Source organism: Charadrius vociferus, unplaced genomic scaffold (genome assembly GCF_000708025.1).
Source record: "Charadrius vociferus isolate BGI_N301 unplaced genomic scaffold, ASM70802v2 scaffold758, whole genome shotgun sequence".
NCBI lineage: Eukaryota > Metazoa > Chordata > Aves > Charadriiformes > Charadriidae > Charadrius > Charadrius vociferus.
In genome coordinates this window covers 2,317,709-2,330,617 of record NW_009649934.1, presented here as the reverse complement: position 1 = coordinate 2,330,617, position 12,909 = coordinate 2,317,709, and the positions used below count along the sequence as shown (strand labels likewise).

Here is a 12,909-nt window from a genome sequence, read left to right as displayed (position 1 = left end):
TCCCCTCCTCTCCCTTCCTCCCCCCCGGGAGGGCTCCGCTCCCCTCCCCTCCCCCGGCGAGCGGCGCTGACATCAAGGCGGCCGTTATGGACACATCTATTTATACCTTCTCTTTTTTTTTTTTTTTTCCGCGTGGCTGATATCGGCGGAGTGATGTGAATACAATACGATTCCAGGAATCCCTCACTTCCTGGAACAGATTAAAAGGGGCAAACAAAAGATTACTTAGTAGGTTGGGTGGTGGTGGTTTTTTTTTTTTTTTCTTCCTCGGAGGTTCATTACTCGCGGAGTCAGTGAAAACGCAGGTTGCTGCTCTGCCGCCTCTCTGCCCCAAAGCCTTCGGGGAGACAGTATTTATTGGGATCTATTTATTATTATTTCAGAGTGCTCTGTGTATTTTTTTTTTCTAAAAGATTGCTCTGAAGGAAGACTAGTTCCTCTTTAAATATATGTAATTTCCCTTTTCTCTGGTTATTTTCAAAACTTTTTTTGTCGTCGTTTTTTAAAAAGCAGAACAAGAATACTTTATTTTCTAAAGCACTGAGAGTGCACACGTTTTCCTGGCCAAAGTTGCTAAACACGCCGCAAAGCCTTTCTCGGACAGCCCGATCCTCCTCCTGCTCAGCTTTTTCTGTGTCTGAAACACAACCTCCTGCGGAAGGGCTCTGCTGGGACTCTCCAGCCTTCTCTTACCGCGAACCCCTAACTTTAGGCTGGAACTAGCCTGCTCCTTCTGGGAAGCCAAGAAGAAGGCGACAAGAAGAGAAAAAGAGAAGAGGAGAAAGCATTTCCCACCTTCTTGAAGACTTAATGCTTTTCCCTTGGTCCAGGAGTGACATGATCCTCTGTGTTCAGGGGTAAGATACTTTGCAGCCTTCTTTTAAAAGCTGTGGTTCGATAATTGTAATTAGTAAGATTCTGTGGAACAGTTTTTCAGCTTGTGCGAGTTGCCATGTGTGATTGTAATGGAATGGGAATGACGGACGCTGGCCGAGTGCTGAGTTGTGCGTGTGTGTCCTGCCCGTCTGCTTTTCAGATTCCATGGCCAAAAATCATGGGATTGTAAAGTATTCCTGATTTCCGTGCTTTCTGTTGCTGAAAAGCTACATGGCATTCAAAGTCTTTGGGGGAGTAAAAATTAGTAAAAGCTCAGAGTGTGTTGTTCAGTGGTGTGCGTGCAGCACCAGCGGGGACACAAGCCCGAGACTGTGGGAGTTCTCTAATGTCCTGGTGGAAACAAACTGCTTACAGGGAAAAACTTCCCCAGACTTCAGATGTTTTTGTCTATTTCTAAGCAAATATTTATGCTAAACACATAATTTTGGTTTTATATTGCTTTTAGGGGTAGGATTAAATGTATGTACATATATACAGACTTACTCATACACAGCATTCTGTAGAATGAAAGCCATAGGGGGCACATATATAGTTACACCATCTCTGTTCAGTAGAACAGGTAACATCCAAGTCCCTTCTCCAGTATTGGTGTCTGGTACTGGTGTGTTGGCACTTCGGTGTCTGTATGATCAGCTCAGGTCATCAGCGTGTGCAAATACGTTGTCTGCAGGAATCACCCAGCATTTTTACACATGCTGCATATTTGGGAAGTGTCAGCATTTGTTTCAGCCTGAGCTGTAATGTCAGGATTGCCCATCCCACCTGCCCTCTGTGGATTTTCCTCAGAGGCAAAGCATTTGCCTTCTCTGCTTTAAATGACTAAAGTGTGGGGATTTTTCTGCCATTTCCCCCCAAAATCTGTTCCACAGAGAAGCAGAGCTCACGCTTACCAATACATTCCTACTACTCAAGAGGGTTTGGTTTTGCTCTCATTTTCAGCCTACTGCTGCAGTTCCTACAGCCACAGCAAAGGGAATTCATTTTTCAACTTAATCTTTGTGAAACCCTTATCTGAGGCTTTTCTTCAGGGTTAACATACCACAGCTACTGCTTCCCTTCACCCACTAAGAACTTGTGTAGCCAGATGTGTAGATGGTTGTCTCTTAACATCTATTTTTTATGACCATTTATTGCTTAGTTTTCATTATCCTCTAGGATTTCATATATCCCGGACTCCGTACTCTGCCTCCTAGTCAGCCCAAGCTCCCATGGGAGTCTTGGGCCGTGGCTGACAGAAGGGAGAGCAGCTCGACACACTTTTTCTTGTACTATTTGTACTGTGTTACAAAGTTTTAGCTTATCAGCAAAGTAACTGCAAAGCTAACACTAAATGGTATCAGACACATCTGATTCTCTTGAACTTTCTTGGCTTTCCAAGGCTTTCTGAAACACTAATTGCCAAGGCACAGGGAAGTTCATTTGCTGTTTCTTTCCAGACTCTACACAGACTACCAGCTAGACATGCCAAATTTTGTATGTTTGTTTTCTTCCTCATCGCAGCTGTTGTACTAACACTTTGTTCAGTCCTGATCCTCCACATCTCTCCTCTATTTTCTTTCTTACAAGCACTAATTATTTCAAAATACTTACTTTGCCCCATTAAAGGGCTGACTTTTTCATATCAACATACCTTTTTCAATACGTCCTTATCCCCGCAAACTCTTCTTATCCCTCTTGCAAATGCACTTGCATTAAAAGTTGTAGTCTGCCATTACTCGCTGATCCCTCTGCTCTCCCTTACCTGTGCCTAGAGCCACTCTGGTCACAGCAGCAGCTCATTTTTCTTCAACCTATGTACAAAATTGTTTAGGACACCACCACCTTCCGGTCTATGAGAATTTCTAATCCCACTGTGCTCCTTTGAGGCTACAGCTGCACTGGGACTTCTTGCAGGGGGGAGAGGGGCATAAGGCAGGTACGTAGAAGAGAGATAGGAAGAGTATAAGCAAGGCTCTTCCCTGGCTGCAGTGGGAGAATCTCCACAGTGAGTGCATGGGGTTTGGGCTCCTTCAGCTTCTGGTGGCAGCAAGGGTCGGGCAGCAGAGGGCAAGCGCAGTGGGAAACCTCATCTCAAGCACACGGTCTCCGCTTGAGCGAGACCCACCACAGTGGCTCTATAAAAGAAACCTACTGACAAATTCACATAGTTGATGTGTCCTTTGGTGGACCAAACTATGACCTGGTACAGCCCTTGGAATAAAGAGCTTTCTGCAATGAAACAGGAGTACATTTCCCCACATAGCTTTGCTATCTCTCCCTTCCTTCCCAGCCTCTTAGCCAATTCCTAATTTCCTCTCTAAAGCAGGTATATAAAAAGAAGAAAAAGTAATTCTGTGCTAGGAACCAGAAAAGTTTTCTTCATGTTCAAAACCTTTCCCAAAGGGTAGGCCTGAAAAATTTTCCAGGAGAAAAATAGTTCAGAGAGAATTGGAATTTGCACTGCAGTATTCGAGCTCTGGGGAGCGAGTGGGCAGTGAGCGGTGCAGGACTGATTCTACTTAACATCGCTCACAGACATTTTCAGCTCAGGGAACAGTCGGCATAAGAACAAACCTGAGAGCGCTCTGCCAACAGTCCTGTATAACCCCCTCTTTCCACAGCACGAACTATTATATTAGGTTCAGTACAGCGAAGGATCTGGTTTATAGTCATCCTTGTTCAAAAAGGGGGGAAATAGAGAATGAGGAATCTCCTTTCCCCAAGAAGGCAGGTAGCTAGACATTTGTGAAGACCGTGACATTAAGAGGGAGACACCCAAATATCATTATAAACAGAGCCCTCAAATGTAGCTCAGGTGGGACTTAAAAGAGAACTCAGAGGTTTCCCAACAGCGACCTCCAGGTATAAAAGTATACTCAGATCCGTTGCTCTGTGAAAGCCACTGAAAACACAGTCCCTGTGATCAAGGGTGCCTGGTGAAGACAAGGTCCAGCACTTCTATTAGGTTTGGCTTCCTACCCATCAATAGAAATTAAGAAATGAGGATCAAATACCATGAATGCCAAGTAGATACCCTTCTTCATATGTCCTGATTTGACATATGGAAAAAAGAAGAATGTTCTTTTCTAAATATCAACAGAATAGTGGGGTTTTGCCACATATTACATGGGCAAGAAGTGTCTCTTCGTAGATTAAATTTTACCAGTGCTTTTACAAAAACCTTACTCCAAATCTACAGGGTTTTCTTAGTCAGGGAACTGATCAGGTTATCTCTAATCTACTTTTCCACCAAATCTCTTCTTCCTGCTCCCCATCCCATAGTACCTCAGGCTTGGCAGTTTGAGAAGTGTAGCTATGATCAGGTGCAGATCAGTTTACAACACATTTATGTATGTACCTAAAGTGTGACTGTCCACATAAAGCACAGAGAAGGAGGAAGATCTGAAGGGAACTGCTTATGATTTCAGAGTCTCCTTCAGCTTCTTTGTTCAGTGATGTGGGAGGAGGTGGCTGCTGCCTTTGCAATCGCCATCAGCTCCAATGGTGCTGTGACAGTCTCACGTTGAGGACTGTTGTATTTCTCTGGAAACTCAGCCATCTTTTTATACGTGTCTGAAAGAACGTCTCAAGCAAGTGAGTGCCTGTGGGGGATATCAGAATCACAGAATCACAGAATGGTTAGGGTTGGAAGGGACCTCTGGAGATCATCTAGTCCAACCCCCTGTCCAACACAGGACATGCAGCAGTACAGGGCATACAAAGGCAAAAAGCCTAGAAGAAAAGACAGAAACTAATGGTTTTGCTCAGGAGATTGCCTGGGAATGAAGACTTCCCTGGCTCCCCAACACCATCCTCCCCCTGGAGCTCTGCCTTCCTTTAGCATGCTGCAGAGAAGGAGCACCCATGGCCCATGAGAGCTCCAGGCTTCCTGAAACTGCACTTAGATGCTGAATGGCTACACTAACGCTCTCTAGGCCACAGAGGGATTAATGTTCACAGCAGCCCAGTCATGGCAGAACCTCCTACTGCTGTAATCCTGCAGGGATTACAGTCGCACTGAGATCTCTGTCGTGTGGTTGAACACCAGGTTTGTGTAGTGCAGAGGCTTGGCTAAAACAAGAATTCCCGTTATTCTACTATAAGATCTAAGAGACACATTTAGGATCAGGTCAACCTTAAGCAGAAAGTGGGTAGGACAAAACCTATTGTTTTGTACATACCTAGCTATTCCTAGTTCTCCTTCTAATTATATTACAGTAAATGACTAACAAGCCCACTGGCAGAAAAATAAATGCTCCAATATTGTAATGATGCAAGTGAAGCTGTAACGCTGCTATGAACCCTACTGCCTCTGAAACTACATATTAAAATGCAACACCTAAAAATATCAAGTTTCAAATCAACCTTAATTGCAAGACACACCACCTATTGCAAGGTGAAAGAGGCCAACTCTCCCTGTTTCTATGGGCTCATCTTTAGCTGTATAATTTTTCCCCTCTTGACTCTCTCTGTTTGAAACATAATCATATTGAGGATCTGTTTATAAAACATAACATGTTGTAGTACAATGCCTCATGCTCTGAACAGATGCTGCAACCTATTTCAAGGCAAGGAAAAACAGCAGAGTATGCCCTTCGTTTCAGACCTCATCCTTTGCTGGCGGAGGAGAAGATCAGGAGACTGTCACTCAGGGGCATCGCGGTGGATTTGTCAGAGCCGATCATGCAGCCTCTCCCAGTTATGGCCTTCCAGGAGGAGTCTGCGCCTGCCTTTGCAGCACCAGTTCCAGACAACAACCCACCCCAGACGCGAGACCCTGAAGAAGACCTTCTCTGCATTGCAAAAACCTTCTCCTATCTACGAGAATCTGGTAAGGCTCAACTCACAAAGTCACGGGGTCGGAAGGAACAGGGAGCCAACTCTGCAATCTGAGCTCCAGGAAGAATCTCCTGATGCCCCTTCAGATAGGAACCTGCTTCTGTCACAGCCATGGCTGACTCTTGTGGATGCAGCAAGTGTATTTTCAGCCTCCACAAACCTGTATAATGAAGTAATTTATTAAGCAAAAGCTTTGTCTTTTATAACTGAATCAGGAGAAGGAAATGCAAAAAGCCCTCTCTTTCTCTGTAAAGCTGCAAAAGTAGTCATCCCCATCCCAAGCCCCAGCACAGCAATGACAAGCATAGGTAGGAAACCCTTAGAACTTGACATGGTCTTAATTTCTTAAGGTCTTACCAAGTTACTTGGTTGCTTCCCAGGCCTGGAACTCAGTAGGCTTCGAGGTTTCCCTAAATACACTGCCAGTCCTTTAATATGTTTTTCTCCCTAACAAGTTCCTTCTGGGATGCTTTTCCAGGTTGGTACTGGGGATCTATCACTGCCAGCGAGGCCAAGCAGCATCTCCAAAAGATGCCTGAGGGCACCTTCCTGGTACGGGACAGCACCCACCCCAGCTACCTGTTCACACTCTCTGTCAAGACAAATCGAGGTCCCACCAACGTGCGCATCGAATACACTGACAGCAAGTTCCGGCTGGACTCAAACTACTTGTCCAAACCTCGTATCCTGGCCTTTCCCGATGTGGTCAGTCTTATCCAGCATTATGTCATGTCCTGCACAATGGAAAGCAAGAACGAGGCTCCTTACCCGCCTCCATCTCCTCTACCTCCCATGCAAAAAGAGATGGCAGCAGCTGCAGTACACTTGAAACTCATCCGACCGCTCAGCCGCAAAGACAACATCCCCAGTCTACAGCACCTTTGCCGGCTACGGATTAACAAGTCTACAGCTGACGTGGACCAGCTCCCTCTACCTAGGCGGATGGGGGACTATTTGAAGCAATACCCTTTCCAACTCTGAAGCGTGGCCATTATATCTCAGGCATGACAGACAGGGACAGAAATAAGAGAACTTTGCGTCTTTGTCCCGCTAAAGCGCGGCGTCAGGTGGGCACAGTACAGACCTGATTATCAGCAGAGACTGCATCCATCTTTCCTCTCCCCTTCTCTCTAAATCCATTCCAGCGCCAGGGAGGAGTTGGTTGTTTCAGTGAACAATGGGACACAATCTGAGCTCTGAACCTCAGGCCGCGCCGACAGTGGCTGTGAGAAAGTGCTGTAGGCATGTGCACACTACTTGAATTTCAGAGTTGCTGTGAGACCGGAAGTGTAAACATTGTTATTTTCGCTATTTATTTCCATGGCAGTTTCTCTCCTCATGGTATTTTAAAAGCACCTTTTACTTTATTGGTTTTTTTGTTTCTTTTTCTTTAGTGGAATTAGAGGTAGAATAAAGGCTCCCAGCCAACTGGCAGCCAAAAATCTGTGGGAATTTGGATTTGGATTCACATCCAAATAGTACCTGTCTAAGCCTGTCCCTGTAACAGGTCACAGGAGTCCACATCCAAGCTCCCCCAGACTTCTGGGGTATGCGGGACTCAGATGACTGTATCTAGACCCACCTCTACAGAGGTAAAGAATTTTTTTTTTCTTCCTTAGCTACAGGGAGCTGGGTATCATAACCTCAAAGCACATTGGTAGCAGCTCGTGCATCTCCCAAAGATGCATGTGGCATCATAGGTTGTGGACACGAGAGTTCTTTGAGGAAGCCCTTCTTCCTTGAGAGCTCTAAGCAGAGATTCTGGATATTAAGCTTGGGCCAGGGAGCACTCATCCCCTTTTTTTTTTTTTTCATCTTCTCCATCTCCAAAGGAAGTTTGTGACAAAACATTTAGAAACAAGCAATCAGAAAGCCAACTTTCTTATTTGCAGGCAGAGGGATTTGGTTTCAGAGCACTCTGCATTTGGCTTGTGTTTTGAAAGTGCTGTTCCCTGACATTGCCCTTGTCTTGTGAGACATGGGGCAAGAACGGGGTCTCCTGGACCAGGGGTTCAGAGACAGCTCAGCTGAGCTGCGCCAGTGACACACACAGCTTCACGATATTTATTTATTTATTTCTCGGGGGTAACAAATTAGAAGCACCTCAGTAGAAAGAGCTGTCCTTCCTCTCTGCTAACACAATGCCAAACTGCCAGTTGCTCTGCTTCTGCCAGCATTATTCACAAGCCACGTGGCTTCAATCGGAGCTAGGCTCTAGCGCACACTGGAAACCACAGTTCAACTTTTCTCTTTGCCAAGGTCTAGACCTCTCCTCTCCCTTTCTCTGACTGGCATGTTTGTTATCCTTAATTAGATTTTTTGCTCTGGGTTTACTTCTCGCACCCCACCCCTTTCACACCCCTGCAAATGAAGCACAATGGCTCTCCTTTGCTCTTCTGTGGATAGGAGGAATAAACAGCAGCAGGGATCTGCCCAAAACCAAGCATAGACAGAGAAGTTGCCCTTTCCTCTTCATTTGCATGATCCCATCACCTTCCCAGCCTGTAGGAGCCAGTCCATGCCACTGAGTGAGAGTAAAGGGAATAGATAGGTCTATGGAAATGATCATTTGGCTTCTTTTACCCCTAAGACCCCATGACTTGATCAAGCATGAACCAATGTTAAGGATTCCTCATTCATCCCTCCCTGGGACTGTCTCTCTAAGGCTCTGTAAATTAGAAGAGACAAATCCCGGCTATACCTGAGGGTTGAGAGAGGACGTGGAAAAGGATGGGATGGTGACCCAGAAGAAAAGCTCAAAAAATGGGGTGGAGTTTCTTCCATCCTAACTTAAGGCTGCCCAAAGGGACAAGATGGTCTGATGTGCTTAGTCAGTGTCCTTTTTTTTTTTTTTTCCCTCCACATTTATACAAGTTTGTGCTCTTGCAAGCTTTGTTTTTGATACTTTGATGATTGACAGTGTGCATGTGTGATGTCAGGTTTGCTTTTTATTATATCCTTCCCCTTTGCCCCATATGGCAGCAACCATGGGAAGGTACTGAATGAGAATGAAAACTTAGAAGGTAAAACAAATAAGAAAACTTTTAAAAAAAATAATATAAACCATAAACCACTGAAAAGGCTTCCTTTTATCCAAACACCTCTATCTGCCTGAGGACACTGGGAACGAGGAAACCACAGCTCTTCAAGGAGCAGCAGTGATCTCAGGAAGCCCACATGGCTCAGCCAGAGGCTTGGTGTATACAGCATGTGAGAAATCAGTTTGAGAAATGTACAGCAGGAAAGGCAAAGCTGTTCATGTAACGAGAACGAATGCCTGGTGAATCCCCCAGCAGGACGGTGCAGAGGCTGAGCTGAAGGCTGTAAGCTCATATGGGCAGGGACCATCTCTGTTATACGTTTGTTCCGCATCTAGCACAATAGGGTTCTCTAGGTGCTACTGCAATACCAAGAATAAACAATACAGTTACTCCAAAAAGTCAGTTTCTTCTATCTTGAGACAGTTTGTTAAAAATCATTTGACTTGGATTTTAAATAAACATTTTAAATATACTTTAAAGCCACTCGATGTAGAAGTCTTTGGTAATACCCAAATTCATTAATTCATTTGCTATTCACAGAAATCCTCCCCAAGAAGATCAGACAAACTCTTCACCATGTTTTGTTGGGTTTGTTTTTTTTTTTTTCAAACAAGACACAAAAACCTTTAACAAAAAGAAAAGCCCTTTAGATACTGGGAGAGTTAACACCAAAATCATCATCACTGTGGGCCCAGTTTCTACCGCACACAGATGAGCAGTGGCAGACCCCGAGTCCCAAGTTATCAAGGGCTGAAGGAATGTTCTTTAATGATGTAGAAAAACACAGGAATGATTTTCGTATTGCTTCTGTGTGCCATAGAAAACCATTACAATCTAGGGGAAAGGAGATGGAAAGTAACTGAAGGTTTGGCAACTTGTTTACAACAAGCTTCAAGTTGGCCCCAAAGAAAAATTCTGCTCATGGTAGTGCTGACAGAAGAGTTCATGAAAGGCAGACCGTGCTTCGGATGGGAGACCCACGGCAACAGCTTTTCCCCCGTGTTCTGCTGCCGCTGGGCCTCAGTCTCCCCATGTTTGCAGTCTGGCCCAGCACCCTTTCCCCTTCTCATCACCTCACGTGCCAGACAGCAGGCAGGGAAACCAACGGGGAGCTGGATCTGCCCTATGGTGTCAGAGGGAGACAGAGGCCACCTCATCCGTCCTGCCTCTGCGAAATGCAGGGAATACACTCAGGCAACCCCACCACTGGCACACGACTCCACTGTGGTCGCTTTCACACTCACTCCCCAGGAGAGATGCTCACGCCACAGTCCCCCTGTGCTGCCCCAAGCAAGGCACAGCGTGCTCTCAACCGCTGGAAACAATAAAATATGCTCAGAAAAAAACAGAAGCTCAACCAGTTCCTCTCCGTCAGTCTCCCTTTCTGAATCCACTGGCTTCAAAGTTCAAACTGCTGCTTTAAAGTATTCCTAAAGCACGTGCTGTCCTTTCTATGCCAGTCACGGCATTGGCATTCATTAGCAAACATTGTTTCCACAACCTCATCAACGTGAGTCCGTGGGTAGATTTCCATCGCACACCAACCAGGAAACATTGCCAACAGAATAATCTGCTCAAGTTTAAGTTGTTAAGTAAAAACAATCACATCCCTCTTGGTTTTACTTGAAATGTGAAAAGCGAGTTAGACAGGGTAGAAACAAAACACAATCAAAGTAAGTGGAAAAATGAAAACAAAAGGAAGGAAAAGTTGCATCCATCTTTAAAAGGGAACTTTGAAACCCCAGGAAAATACCAAAAAGAAAGATGCAGCATTTCTGACACTTTATTAAGTAACTTCTTAATTTCTTAGCTGGGCTAAACTCTTCCTCTAGCTACATATATGAAACCCTGTGGCTCACTTTCCGCAGATTGAAGGCAGAAACGATTGGCATGAGTCAAGCCAATACATGACTGCAGTCACACATGGTTTTACTGCATCAGCTGTTATCTTAACGACTCCCACTCCTGCATCTTCAGCACATTTTGTGAAAGCAAACAGGTTCAAGTTCTGAGAACTCCTGCGCCAAACCTCCGTGCAGACTGAACTGATTTTGACTGAATTGACTTCCACATCGCTGGAAATGGGAGCATTCGTGGAAATGCAGGCTGACCTTTATAATCACTGAAGTACAGCCACAACACCTGTACAGTTTGCTGAGCCAATGCAGGACAATTTGGTTGGATTCTCTCTTGCTTTGCAGATTCTGACTGCAGAGAGGCACTTGGAGGTGCAGCCCTCACTGTGAAGTCTGAAACGCAGATTGATAGGATAGGGAATAGAAATCCCAGTTCACGATGGAAACCTTTGCTACCATGGCTCACTGCCACAGCAGAAATACCCTACAGTTTGTCAGGCACATATGGTATAATTTTCTGTCTTAAATAATCAGCTTTCTGAAACAGCAACACATGCAAGGGAAAAATAACCCATTTATGTGCACATGTTCCTATCCTCTCAAACTTACTGAAATCTTATTCCTTTTCCCAGATACTCTCAGGTGCACAACTTCCCTCAGCCCAAGCCAGATGAACCAGCAAGAAATTAGGTGAATCAGCAGAGTGTATTTAATTCTCTTACAACACACATGGTCAGGTGTTTCAAGCAACTGACCTATCATTCCATGGCATTCCTAGTCCAAATTCCATTGTCTATCCACTGCTGTCTAAGAAATTAAGAAAATTAAAATCAAAATTAACTAGACACTGCATGTATGGCTCTTCTGCTCTGCCAAATCATGTTCTCAAGTTCAAGTTTGTCAGAAGCCAGTTATCACGGTCCTTTCCTGTCCTCCCTAATGACGGCTGAAACTCTTGCAATCCCCACGGAAACGCACCATCCTCTTCCCCACCCCTGAACTCAGCAGCAGTCCAAAGGTCTGGAGCCCAGGGTAAAGCAATCTCCACTAACGATGTGCCAGAGCAACTTTGGATGCCAAGTAACATCTTCCAACTCAGCTCCTCGCAGCATTGTCGCAACATCTACGTCTCATTTTCAGTGAACGCCACCTATCATTCACAGGAGAAAATGAAAGAAAACCCCACCAGGCTGGGCAGCTCCTTAGGCAACAAATCAGCCAAAGGTAAAAATGAGACATTATTTAAGGAGATCTGCCCTGTCCTTGGGCAGAAACGTTCATCCTTTTGCCTTTTTCTGTTCACAGCAACCTAGCATTGAATTTTTAAGAGGGAGTACAAGGGAACTCAGTCCTGCCCATATTGCCTAACAGCACGATAGCGAAAAGAGGGCTACACAGTTGCTAAGTGCGTTGATAACACGTTCAGGCTCAGACTAATGTCTTTTGAGATGTGCCTATTTTCTGCCCACACCCAGTCCTGCCTACTTTTTTTTTTTTTTTTTTTTTTTTTTAATAATCACAGGTGCCAGAGTGTCAGGGAATAGGAATGTGTGGAGGCATGGTTTCATCTGGAGGGTAATGCTGCCCCACGTGAACTGATCTTCCACTTACACTTCTTGAGAAACACAGCGATTGTGTGGCTTCTGCCACACACTGCACAACCAAGTAAGGCAAGTGGTGGCCTTCGGGAGCAGACGTAGTGCCACAACACCACCAGACATCCATCATCACCTCTGCCAGACATCAAAAAAAAAAGTTTAAAGAAAAATGTCAAAGTGGGCCTAGGAATAAAATTAGATTAGATGTTTTCAGTATTCACATCACATAGATGGATGAGTGTACACAAACCTTCTCTTCCAAATTTTAGCAAGAACATTTGGGGCTTTTTTTACTTGAAAAAATGTTATATTGTTCAAAGGGAAAGGCTACTGGTAGGCAAAACGTAGACCAGACAGAAGAAAAATCATTCACTGTTAGCCTGGGCAATAAACTTCAAAAGGAAACTATGAGATGGATTCCTGTAAGTAAAATAGAACTTGGGTTTTACTTAATAACCCAACGTTATGTTGTGTCTTAACATAATAATTTAGAGGGCTTTGGGACTGGGAAAGGGTGGGGGGGAATACAAGAAAGTTTCAGAACTTTAGCTAATATTCATTAAAGATGAGATTCAATGAAAAAGGAAATTTTACTGCAAATCATTGGTGGCTTAGTCCTTCCAATTTCCTTTTAATCAGCTGTGGTAGCGGCCACAGCTGGAGACATGCTCTTGGGCTAGATGGCCCACAGGTCAGCTC

At 44.7% G+C, this 12,909-nt stretch overlaps 1 protein-coding gene across 1 annotated transcript; it reads left to right on the top strand.

Annotated features, from left to right (window-relative positions):
• The first annotated feature begins 810 nt into the window (after positions 1-810).
• CISH (cytokine inducible SH2-containing protein) lies at positions 811-6,696 on the top strand. The gene is made up of 3 exons (XM_009891257.1): positions 811-857; positions 5,481-5,707; positions 6,194-6,696. The coding sequence occupies exons 1-3, from the start codon at positions 811-813 to the stop codon at positions 6,694-6,696; spliced, it is 777 nt and encodes a 258-aa protein (XP_009889559.1).
• Positions 6,697-12,909: the final 6,213 nt, after the last annotated feature.

Bases quoted from the DNA above. Each gene is read 5' to 3' on its own strand.
- CISH (XM_009891257.1), top strand. From the start codon at position 811: ATGCTTTTCCCTTGGTCCAGGAGTGACATGATCCTCTGTGTTCAGGG. The intron at 858-5,480 runs GTAAGATACTTT...CCTTCGTTTCAG, and splicing joins ATGATCCTCTGTGTTCAGGG to ACCTCATCCTTTGCTGGCGG. The intron at 5,708-6,193 runs GTAAGGCTCAAC...ATGCTTTTCCAG, and splicing joins CTCCTATCTACGAGAATCTG to GTTGGTACTGGGGATCTATC.